At 35.9% G+C, this 11810-nt stretch overlaps 1 protein-coding gene across 1 annotated transcript; it reads right to left on the reverse strand.

Annotated features, from left to right (window-relative positions):
* Window positions 1-897: 897 nt before the first annotated feature.
* LOC140867404 (uncharacterized) lies at window positions 898-4420 on the reverse strand. Its single transcript, XM_073272469.1, has 4 exons — window positions 4280-4420; window positions 2048-2153; window positions 1857-1906; window positions 898-1146 (listed from the first exon to the last, which is right to left on the reverse strand). The coding sequence occupies exons 1-3, from the start codon at window positions 4387-4389 to the stop codon at window positions 1892-1894; spliced, it is 231 nt and encodes a 76-aa protein (XP_073128570.1). The 5' UTR covers window positions 4390-4420; the 3' UTR covers window positions 898-1146; window positions 1857-1891.
* Between the last annotated feature and the right edge of the window lie 7390 nt (window positions 4421-11810).

Here is an 11810-nt window from a genome sequence, read left to right on the forward strand (position 1 = left end):
AAGGGCACACCACTGAAGATTGTTTCAGCCTCCGTGTTGAGATAAAAAAGTTAATCAAACGAGGATACTTGGGTGATTATGTGGATAAGTCTCTTAGAGCATACACATTGGTCCGTGTTCATCCGCGTTAATCCACCTTCCACGTCTTCAAAAAATGTGGGGTCAACATGATACACACTTATTATATTAATATCTTTTAATTATTAACACACAGTCACATTCATTTAATATAAAGTCTCATTATTTATGAACCTCACTATCCCATTTTTCATCTTTATTTTTAATTCAAGTAACGTGTTAATGGGAATGAAAATATTAATTGGTTGGGAATTAATTTGTTTACCCACATTGGTGCATTAGTTGATATTAACATTATTTGGTATTAATAACATCAAATAATGCACCAATATGGATGCTCTTAGTCAATAACGAGATAACAAGAACCATGATGACAACCGTCAACGTAAACAACAAAAAGAGCGAGGTGATACCAGCAAGAAACCCGATCAAAGGGAAGTGAATATGCAATATCTGTGATAACCGGAGGGTCCGCTTGTGGTGATTCAAATCATGCACAGAAAAAACCTGGCACGTGCAGTCAGAGGAGATCGTCCATCTTCACTCCCGGTCCCCACCCCAATGGTACACGAGATTTCAAGACAATGTATATTTAAAAATGCAGACTTGAAAACCTCTCGAGATGAACACAATGATGCCTTAATAATTTTCGCCACCATTTCTAGCTTTTGGGTAAAAAAAATACTAGTGGACTCCGGAAGTTCAGCGGATATCATTTTTTACGGGGCATTTAAAAAAATAGAGATAAGCAACACACAACTAATGCAAGTGAAAACTTCTCTCGTCGGTTTTGCAGGAGAGAGAGTTGAAGCAGTAGGAAAACTCACAATATTTCTGCGGTAGGCTTTCTTATTTACAGAAATATTTTTACTCATAATTTTATGATCAAAGACAAACAATAAGTTAAATTATTCATAAATTTATCGTAATCTAAAATGGAAAATGGTTTGTAGTAATGAAAATAATATACATATATGAGGAAATCAAACAACTGAGCTTTATTTTTAGTTCTTTGCACGTATTTCTTGCCGATTATCGTCCTCAGTTGAAGTGCACTAACTCCAGATTCTGCAAGAGAAATTTAAGTTATTGTACAATAAGAAGCTCTCGTTTAATTCTAAACAAGGTACTAGTATTGCATATACATTGCTTAATTACGTGACAAATCTGCATATACTGCTTATTTTTACTTCTCATCGGTTGGCTGACATTTTCACCAAGGGATTGAGCAAAGAACAACTTTCATTACTGTTTAGCTTGTTGTCGAGACTTGTACCGAGCTTGAAGGCAATGTGTTGGTTACATTAGTTTACATTGGTCATAAATCATGTTTTGAATTTTACGCCTCTTATTGTGTTTGTGCAGTTAGTTTAGTTGGTTAGGTCCAAACTAGCAGTGTAAAAGACCATGTAATTCTCTGATATTCTTTTTTAATGAATAAAGAATAAGATTTTTGGTTCCATTCTTCCCTCACTCGAAACACCATCACTCTAAAACAATATAGTCCCGGGATAGCAAGAGCTCTTGCTTATCGAGCTTTCAGAAGGGCTCCTGACATGGAAATGCCAGTGCATCCAATCACCACTGTCAAGAATTCTTCAGATTCTTTATTGTAAATTGTTGGTTCTTCATGATTTATGGAGATTTTCATGAAATGCGGGATGACACATCATCATGGGATATAAGATAGTAATAACGCACTAAAACATGTACTGAATATTATAATAAAAAGCAAGAAGATAGCCCACGCCACGAAAATAAAAACTGAGACTGCTTACTTTGTGCAGTTTGAATTCAGGTTATAAGAGTAGTGTCATCCCATCTGCCACTGCAACCAAATAAGATCAAATTGGTGTATCATTACCAGAGCACCAGTATTCTTTTACAAGTGCGCACCAAGGACAAACTCCAGTGTAGCCCATGCAACTATGGCAGCGAAAAGAAAAAGGATATACAAAGGTATTTATACCTTAAGAACTGGTTCGCCTTGATTAGTATTAGCCTTTTGTTTTGCAGCAGCTGCTAGCTGTGCTTTTGCAGCTCTTCCTGCTGGAGATTGCTCAAATTGTTCTTGCCTGCAGTCATGGTGGGAACAAGTATGTCATGCAGAGTTTACAAGAGGTCACTTGGTTGTGCAGGATAGGAACTTAAAGACGTGCACGATAGCTGGCTGATGAGCTGGTTACAATCACAATTAGTTTTACAATCGAGAAGCCAATATAACTATAGACGAAGTTGCAATATAAAAAGCACATTGTGGGAGAGAATTGGGAACAAATGAAAATTGAAAAGAAGATACAAGATTGCCAGGTTTCTCATTTCTTTAAGCTGACCAACTGAGAGGCATGATTATGGAAACTCAACCACTACCCAAACTTAATGATATTCTAGTTGCCTAAAGAAGAATACTATCTGCGTCAGATCTTCGGATGCATCTCATCAAACTTCATATGCGTGATTTCCGATTTCCAAGGTTCTAAAATTCGCTAGGCGCTAGTCGGGCGCCAGACCAGCGCCTAGCGCCTAGGCGGGGACTAGGCGCCGTTAGGCGAATTCCTCGGTATAACATAATAAATAAGATATTATAACTCCAACATGTTCACATCAAATTTAATATGAGTTAAAAATTACATAACTAATAAAATTCCACAAATCTACTCTACTTCTTCTTCTCCATAAGTTTTTCTACTTATTATTCTCTATATTTTTCTTCTCTTTTATTTAGAAACGATGTTGAAAGGGTTTTCGTGGAAGGTAATAAAATTTTTCTGTCATTTTTTTACTGAGTTTATGATTTACAAGGCCAAAAAAGAATTTTAATTTCTGCCTAGGGCCGCCTAGAACCCGCCTAGAACCCGTCTAGAGCCGCCTAGGCCTGCCTAAGTCCGCCTAGGAGCCCTGGCCGACTAGAACTTTTTCGGTGCGGTCGCCTGCCGATTTCAGTAATAAGTTAGGGGCATGGGAATATGCACATATGTAAACAATGCACAAACAGAGTTATCCGCCATCATAATGTACGAAAACAGCCCAGCTTAACTACAAATGCTTCTCAGTTACCACAAAAATCCCAATTGTTCTCTTTCCTCAAATATCCCACAAAATGCATCCAAGTGGATCTTCCCGAAGGGTGGTTTTCATTCTCCGTTCAATCTATTTTGTTAGCTCTTGTAAGTGAAAATTCTTAAATGTGCTAGACATCATTCAACACTCACCTAGGCAAGTACAAGAGCCCACAGGGCATGTAACCCTTTCAGAAAGGAAGGGTTATGCAAACCACTGCATCTCTCTTTTTTAGTTTGATTATTAGAAATATTTAAGTTTATTGAGTAAGGAGATTATGCATGTAATTTTCAAGGTCTTGTAAGTTCATAGATTTACATGAACATCAGAATAGAACTGGTTAGAATTGTCATCTGCCGTAGGCTGAACCTCCACACAGAGTTGACCAAGGAACAAACCAAAAGGTTTTTAATGTGTTCCACAAGTTTGATTTCTAGGTGAGTTCTACGGACAATAAGATCTAATAAGAACATCTAATTTGATTTTGAGCCCAAATTTGTAACTCTACATCCTCGTAACGAAATGTCAACTGAATTCTCCTTTTTTGTACCAATTCCAAGATCAAAACAGATCTATTATTGCTTTAAGGTAATTTCATGAAGAGAGATTAAGTATCCATTATTGGGTTCTCCACAAGTGCATGCAGAGAGATTAAGTATCTAAGCCTGGTTTTGTTCCATTCGCAATAGCTCAGTAGCTCACAGCCTCGCACTGTATCAGTTCATTATCATCAATCCCACATCTTAACAATAAACAACACGAGGAGCACACTCAGAAAGTTTGTATACCTTGAAAATTAAAACTTAAACTTTTTCAAAATATTACAAATGAAATTTTACATATTCTAAATCAGATGCCATCGCTGAATCAAATACACAGGTCCCTTTAATTTATCATGAATTAAAATGAGAAACATATGAAAAAAAAAATTACAAACAGAACAAGCTGATGATACCTACATTCAGCCGATACAACCACAAACCAGACAATACCGAAATGGGAGCTGAGACATACGAACGGTGTTGATCAAGTATTACGCAAATCACATCTTTCCTCGCGAAAATGGATTTTGATTCGATATTAACAACCTTCTCAATAAAAATCTCAGAAAGCTAACAAAAGCATAAAAATTAAACTATACCTTTTCTGTGCAGCTTCAGCGGCTTTAGCACGGGCTTCTTCAGAGGCCGAACGCTCTTCTTCCCTTCTCCTTTGCTTGGTCCCTCCATCGAAGCAAGCGAAGCAACCCATCTCTCCAGAGTTCTCTTCTTTCCTGACTTGATTTTTGTTGCGTGGGACTTTTTAAACAAATAATAATTATAATATAATATATTATAATAAGACTAAAATTCATATTACCTTTCCTAACTTTAATATAAATCCTTATGCAAAAGATTCTTTACTATAATTTCCTAAAATCATTAAACTTGAATATTTTAATATTTAATTTTTGTGCTGGATTTATGCTAATATATGCTTGAAATCTATAGGTTCTATGTTTAACTTGTAAAAGTTTTATGCTTGAATCTGGAGATTTTGTGCTCATTTGCAGATAAAGAATTATGCGAAAAAATGGTATCAGAGCTTTAGGTTAATTATTCAGACATAATATTATTCGTTAATTCATGCTTTTCTTTGTTGAGGAGAAGATTTTACAAAAAGATGACTTCAAACGAAGGTTTGAATCAAGAGGATTTTATTCATACGAAATCCTATAAACAAGTTAATCTATTCATAATAGATTACTTACAACAGGTTGCGACTAATGCTCTCAAATTTGAAGAGATAAAGAAAAATGATTTCTAACTCTAAATTTTTAGAGATTACCCCAGATTTCTCTAAACTCTCCGGAGATCTTAGAGAAATTCAAAAGACGGTATAATATTACAGCAATCAGTTGTATGAAATATCTCGGAAAATTGAAGAAATCCTTAAGAAACAAGAAGAAATTCTTGGAACTCTAAAGGATCTTCAAAATAAAATTCTAAACCTAGAACATACTTCTGGTTCTAGAAAAAGAAATACAGGAGGAAGGTTACCACTCTCGTTTGGTACCGAACCTTTGTTACATCAGAAAGGTAAAACCAAAATGGTTCAAAAACCTTTAACTAATGATGAAATTATGATTAATCTTATAAAAGCAGTATCAGAGAAAAACACTATCTGATGACTACTTTAAAAAGATTAAATCTCGAGGATCTACAAGATCTTGCGGATTCTTTTGCGAATCTCAAAGTTGTAGATCTAAAAATGAATTCCCCTGAGGGTGAACAACCCATGGGAAATCCCCCAAGATATGTGGTAAAAACAGAAGAACCACATAGTGAGCTTCATGTGGGAGAAAATTCACATCCAGCAGGAACCAGATCAATAAGGAGTAAAATACCACTACATCAAACTCCTTATGGAAAAACTGTTTTAGACCCGATACATCCTTATGGGGTTATGTTAAACCTTGATATTTTGGACTTCAAAAACAGAGAAGATCTTATAGATGATTAGACGTCAGCTATGAGAATTGCAGCAGGAACATTAGATCTCAATAAAGAAGAATTCATTAAACTTCTAGAAATGAGTCTAATGGGATCTGTCAAGATCGCATGGGAGATGACTATGCCAGATACGAAGGAATCAATCTTAGCAGGAGAATCCCTCAGCCAGATTGGAGAAAGAATGGTCATCCTATTTAAAGCACAATTCATAGGGATAGACTATTTTAATAATCAAGATACAGAGAAAAAGAGAAGATATACTCAAGCTCTGTATAGCCTCGAGTTACATGATATCTGTTTAGTTGATGAATACATTATGTTATTCACTAAATACAGATGAAATTCGGGAGTCGAGGAAATTGTAGCTATTCAGCTATTTTTCGCAAAAATGCCAAGTACCTGGAGAGACATGCTGATTAAAGAATACGTTCCAGGTAATCTTGATACATTGGCAAGACGCGCGTCTTTTTTGAAAGGGAAATTGGCAGAATGGTGCCATAGGGCAGCATTGCAAAAGAACTACAAGAAAATAAGGGGTATAGATAAGCGTACACCTTTGTGTTGTAGAGAAAACGATCTTCTAACGATCATTGGAAACAGAACATAGGGATTTAAAAGAAAGAAATTCAGAAATAATCCCTATAATAAAAGAATGAAGAGTTCTTGGAAACCAAGAACATTTTGGTCCAAACAAAAAGCCAGATCCTATAGATCAGGTAGAAGAAGTGGACCTACAAGAACGTCCCCAGCAACAGGCTCATCACAAAGCAGGGAAAGAACACCATCAAGAAGAACTTTCAAAAAAACTCATACAAGGGAAAGTGAAAGTTTCAAGGATTGCAACTGCTGGACATGTGGAGCAAAAGGACATATATCTACAAATTGTCCAGAAAACGAGAAAAAAGGGGTCAAACTCTTTGAAGCAACACCAGATATGGATGATGCGGTTTTCTTTCAAGATCTAGTCCAAATATATCAATTTGAGGATATCCCATCAGATGAAAGCATATATGAAGAAGAGATATTATTTAGTCAAGAAGTTTCTGAGGATGAATCAGAATCAGAATCAGAGTAAAGAGGAGGTGTTTCGACATGAAACACATGAAAGTTTGGCTGTGTTCTTTAGTCAAACCACGATATCTCATAATATGGTTCAAAGGATTATGAGAGAAAATCCAACACTACAGAAGTACCAAGGATTTTCGGCAGGACAAATTGAAAGAGTTTTAGGAAACCTAGGGCTAAGAAAAAGAAGACATAATTTGATTTATAAGGTATCCAGAAGGGAAATGGCGATTCCTATGGAATTAACCAGTAATCAAATTGAGATGCAGTTGATTCCCTTTGAAGAAATTCGAGAGGAATTACAGAAATTAAAAGCAGAAGCAGCAAAGACAATATCTTGGATTCATTTTGGAGCAATCCAGATTATGATCAAAGCTACTTTTAAAGAAGGAATAGATTCACCCGTAGATATCGTAGTATGCGATAAAAGAATGGAGAATATACAAGATGCGGTTCTAGGAACTATCTCAGGAAATTTGTGCGCAGGAAAAATTGTGGGAGTTATTTATCCAAGAATAGCCTACAATTTAGCTGATAGAGATTTTAGTCGAGCCTTGACGTTGCATTAAAACTTCAAGAAAAAAAGACTAATGAAGAAAAGTAATAGGCCATATTCTATTACATATCAAATTTCATATGCTCTTTCTAATACTCATCATTCTGAATTATTTATTAGAAATGAGTTCATTGAAATTCCAGAGATATTTGGGAAAGTTGCTCACGCAATATACCCGGAAAGATTCGAGTTTCCTTTAATTCAGGAAACAGACATTCAAATTCAAGACAGACCTGTTCTATACAGAGACCTTAAAATAGAACCCCGAAGGTTATCTTTCCAAGGAGACCGAATGACAAGTAGGAGATGGGACAAATCTCCTATTCAAGAAATTCCACCAGAAGAAAAGGAGTTTTCTATAATAGGAAAACTTAGATCTCCAGAAGGATGGAAAGAAATAAAAATAGTATTCGAAATTACAAGTCATCGGAATCAGTTCCCTTGTAACTCGATTTACTATTTGGAACAACAAGAAAAAGGAACTTACCAAGGAGTGATAAATATTGGAGAATTGAAAGTTCAAATCTGTGGAATTCCAGGAAAAGAAATGGATCAGCTCATTCTTGGCCTAGAATTTTTGGAGGACCATAAACCATGAAAACGCCTTGAAAAAGGAATAGAGTTTATGGCAAAAGAGAAGACTTGGAGGATTCAATAAAAATTCTACGAGATGGAAAACCAAGAGAATTGGATAAGGGACAATCCCTTAAACAGATTCAAAAACTCTGTTTACAAACAGAGGAAGAAGCAACTATTGAAATTAGTAAGTCATAAACATGATTTACTAGGACGCATCGAAGAAGTAGAAAGAAGTAACCATACTCTACCTTCTGAAGCCTTAGGAAAACTAAAGGTGAAAAGTCTTAATCGGATTACTGAGTTGCAACACAGTCTGTTAAAAATGGCAGAGCCATTTAGTAATCCCTTTAAAAAATAACAACAAGTCCTTTCTCCATATACATTCCAATAGGAATGTTGTATGAACAATATAAGGCTGAATACTTTACAGCTTATATTGACTTGGGAGCAAGAATTTGTACAGCAAAAAAAGGAGTCTTCCCTGAAGAATGTGAAGAAGAATTGCTAAAAATTGCTGGACGGGATTTCTCTAGAAGAATTTTAATTATTTGCAAAGGAATAAACAAGCAGAAATCCTCATGGGAGGAGCAGGTCAAACACCTTGGTACAAGGTAAAGATACCACCAATCTATTTTCATGATACAGGAGCTGATATCATGTTAGGAAATAACTTCTTAGAAATGTTTAAGAAGTACACACAAGACAATGAGTCAAGAAGACTTATGTTCACTACAATTTGTGATCATAAAATTATCGTTCAAAGACTCAAAGTTGTTTTTTATCGACAATTGCCGATAATATTTCGCAGCCAGCGTGGTGATAAGGACAACTTTTTCACCCAAATATGAAAGATCCAAGAAGGTTTGGAGAAATCATGTTGAAAATAACAACAGAACAAGAACTCCAAACAGAGGATATGGAGCTTCTCAAGGTGACTCTAAATCACAAAGATATAGAGTTAGAAAATAAGGTATCCCTTGAAGATGTCAAAAAGAGGCTCAAAGAAAGTTACAACGAGCATCCTTTGGCATGGTGGGATAGAAATCAACTCAAAGCTAGTCTTACTCTAAAGGAAGGCAAAGAGTATGAATTCATCAGATATAAGCCTATCCCGATGAACATAACAGATTAAAGAGATATGAGAATAATTATCAAGGAACATTTGGACCTTGGTCTAATCAAAGAAGGAGTTTCACCATATAGCAGCCCAGGATTTCTGGTCAGAAATCATGGTGAAATAAAAAGAGGAAAACCCAGGTTAGTTATTAACTACCAAGGTATTAATAAAATCCTAGAGTTTGATGGATACTTCATACCGAGTAGAGAACACCTAATTAGCTGTGTACGAAATGCTAGAGTGTTCTCAAAATTTGATTGTAAGTCTGGATTTTACCAGATTCGAATGGAAGAAGGCAGTAAGAAATTCACAGCCTTCTCTACTCCACAAGGACACTATATTTGGAAAGTTATGCCTATGGAATTGGCTAATGCACCCCAGATATTTCAAAGAAAGATGGATAACTTTTTTAAAGATTATTTTTACTTTATGTTTGTTTATATTGATGATATTCTTATAGCTTAAAAAAATATAGACGAACACGTTAAACACTTAGAGATTTTCTCTAAAATTTGTAAACAAGAAGGACTGGTCTTATCTGAAAAGAAAGAGTCATAGCAACAAGAAAAATTAAATTCTTTGGTATTGAGATTGATGAAACTGAAATAATTCTACAACCCCATATTGTGAAAAAGGTAAAGAATTTTTCAGATAAACTCAAAGACATAAAACAACTCCAGAGTTTTTTTGGAATAGTTAATTTCGCAGAGATGTTCATTAACAACCTAGCAATATACAGAAAGGTATTCAGTCCTTTGTTAAAAAAGGATGCTAGGTTTATATGAACCGAAGACCATACTCAAGGGGTAAACCAATTAAAGGAGATATGTAAGAATCTCCCAAAAATGGCTATACCCGAAGATGAAGATGATCTGGTTTTATTTACGGATGCTAGTGACGATTGGTGGGCAGCAGTCCTTACCAAGATTACTCCGGATGGAGAAATACCATGCAGATACTGTAGCGGTCTTTTTTCAGAATCAGAGGCCATCAGATGGCATATCAACGAAAAGGAATTTTATGCAGTTAAAAGGGCTTTCGAAAAATGACCATTATTTTTACTTGCTAAAAAATTCACGCTAAAGGTTGATAACACCCAGGTAAAAGCTTTCTTAAAAAAATAAGATTGAATCTAAACCTGAGAAAGCTAGGTTATTAAGATGGCAAGCATTATGTCAAAATTATATTTTTGATATTGTTATTATTAAATCTCATGAAAATATTCTTGCAGATTTCTTAACAAGAGATGGAAGGCAGTGACGTGGATTCCATCATGAAAATGCAGAGGCATCTCAGGGAACACCTTGGGTTGCTTCAAACCGAGTTCAACCAGTTAGCCATTAATGCTGAAATGGCCGGCAGGTTACAACAAGCTGATCGGATAAAAGTATTTAATCGAATTACAGGATGTATGCAAGCTTAAACACAACTATGGGCTGCTATTCAAGGGCCAATTGTGAAGGCCATAGAGAAACCATTGGTTTCTCATAAACAAGATATGCTAAAACCATCAGTTTTACAAAAACAAGAAATACAACCACCGGTTGGAAAACAAAATGTCGAGGAAGCTAAAACTCAAGAAACAAATGTTAATCTATCACCAGCTTTTGATGATCTAGATGAAGCAACAATTGATGAGGATTCCTCATCAAGTCAACCCTCCGCCTCTGGGGTAAAAGAGGAAGAGATCAATCTTAGGCCCAACACTGACAAGGGTAAATCTAAGATCGATACTAATCCAACTATTATTTCTCCATTTCAGGTTTATCAACAGAGGTGTGAGAAATTAAGTACAAGAAGTGAAATTAACCCTAACACTTGCAGGGTTGATGTTGCAGGGATATATCCAAGGGTATGGCTAAAAAACAATGTCAATCCTAAGGATGTAAAGCTTTGGTATGAATTTGGAGCCTTGGCCTCAGTTTATACAACGTCACCAAGCTTCCCGGAGATATCACAGTTACCTAAATGGATTCAGGAAACAGTCCAAGAAACATGGGCAAATAACGACCATTTGTCCAGAGGAGATGTGCTTGAATTATATTTCTTTAGTGCAGCTCCAGAACCAACAGGGAAAGGATCACACGAACCCTTTCATTTCATCAAGCTAAGGAGACCTGACATGAATAATCAAAGATTCATTAAGGACCCTATTCCTGAGAAAATACCATTAGTATCCACTTTTGGAGAAAATGAAATCTCAACCAGAAGGGCATGGGGTATTTGGGTTTGTCTCACCGAGATGGACAAGGTCAAGTTTTCGTTCAAATTTTATCAGAATTCTGTGAACGGATCATTCCTATTAAACACAATGACAGGAAAAACTACGGCTTTTGCGGAAGAACTCTTCGAAAAGAAGAGAAATTTTTTATGAAACAACAAGCTGTCGAGGAGTAAAGAGACTCGCCAAAAATTTTGTAACATGGCTCATATCGGAAGATGGTCAGAGAACATCTGCCCAGAGTGTCCCAACCAGAAGGAGCCAGAATTTGGAAAAAACTTCATACCCCGAACATATCGAAAATTTTTTTTCGAGACAAGTAAAGGTGGACAAGGACCACCAAAGATGTGTTTTCACAAGGGCCTACTTCAAAAGCAAAAGATGCCCCGACAATAATAAAGCAGACCTGTGAGGAGAATAAAGCCAAAAGAAAGTGGCAGACATGTGATTCCTCCACTAGTAAAAGATGTCATCAATAATGACATAAAAAATACAAGACAACTGCCTCCTCCACTAGTAAAAAATGCCATCAATAATGACATAAAGAAATAAAAGATAGCTGTAAGATTCCCTGAAGTTTCTCGATGAAACGAGTGAAATCTCTGTAGTAACCCGTATCCAGAATTAGCGATTTATGAATAT

The sequence above is a fragment of the Henckelia pumila genome, chromosome 4, assembly GCF_033568475.1.
Source record: "Henckelia pumila isolate YLH828 chromosome 4, ASM3356847v2, whole genome shotgun sequence".
Classification (NCBI taxonomy): domain Eukaryota; kingdom Viridiplantae; phylum Streptophyta; class Magnoliopsida; order Lamiales; family Gesneriaceae; genus Henckelia; species Henckelia pumila.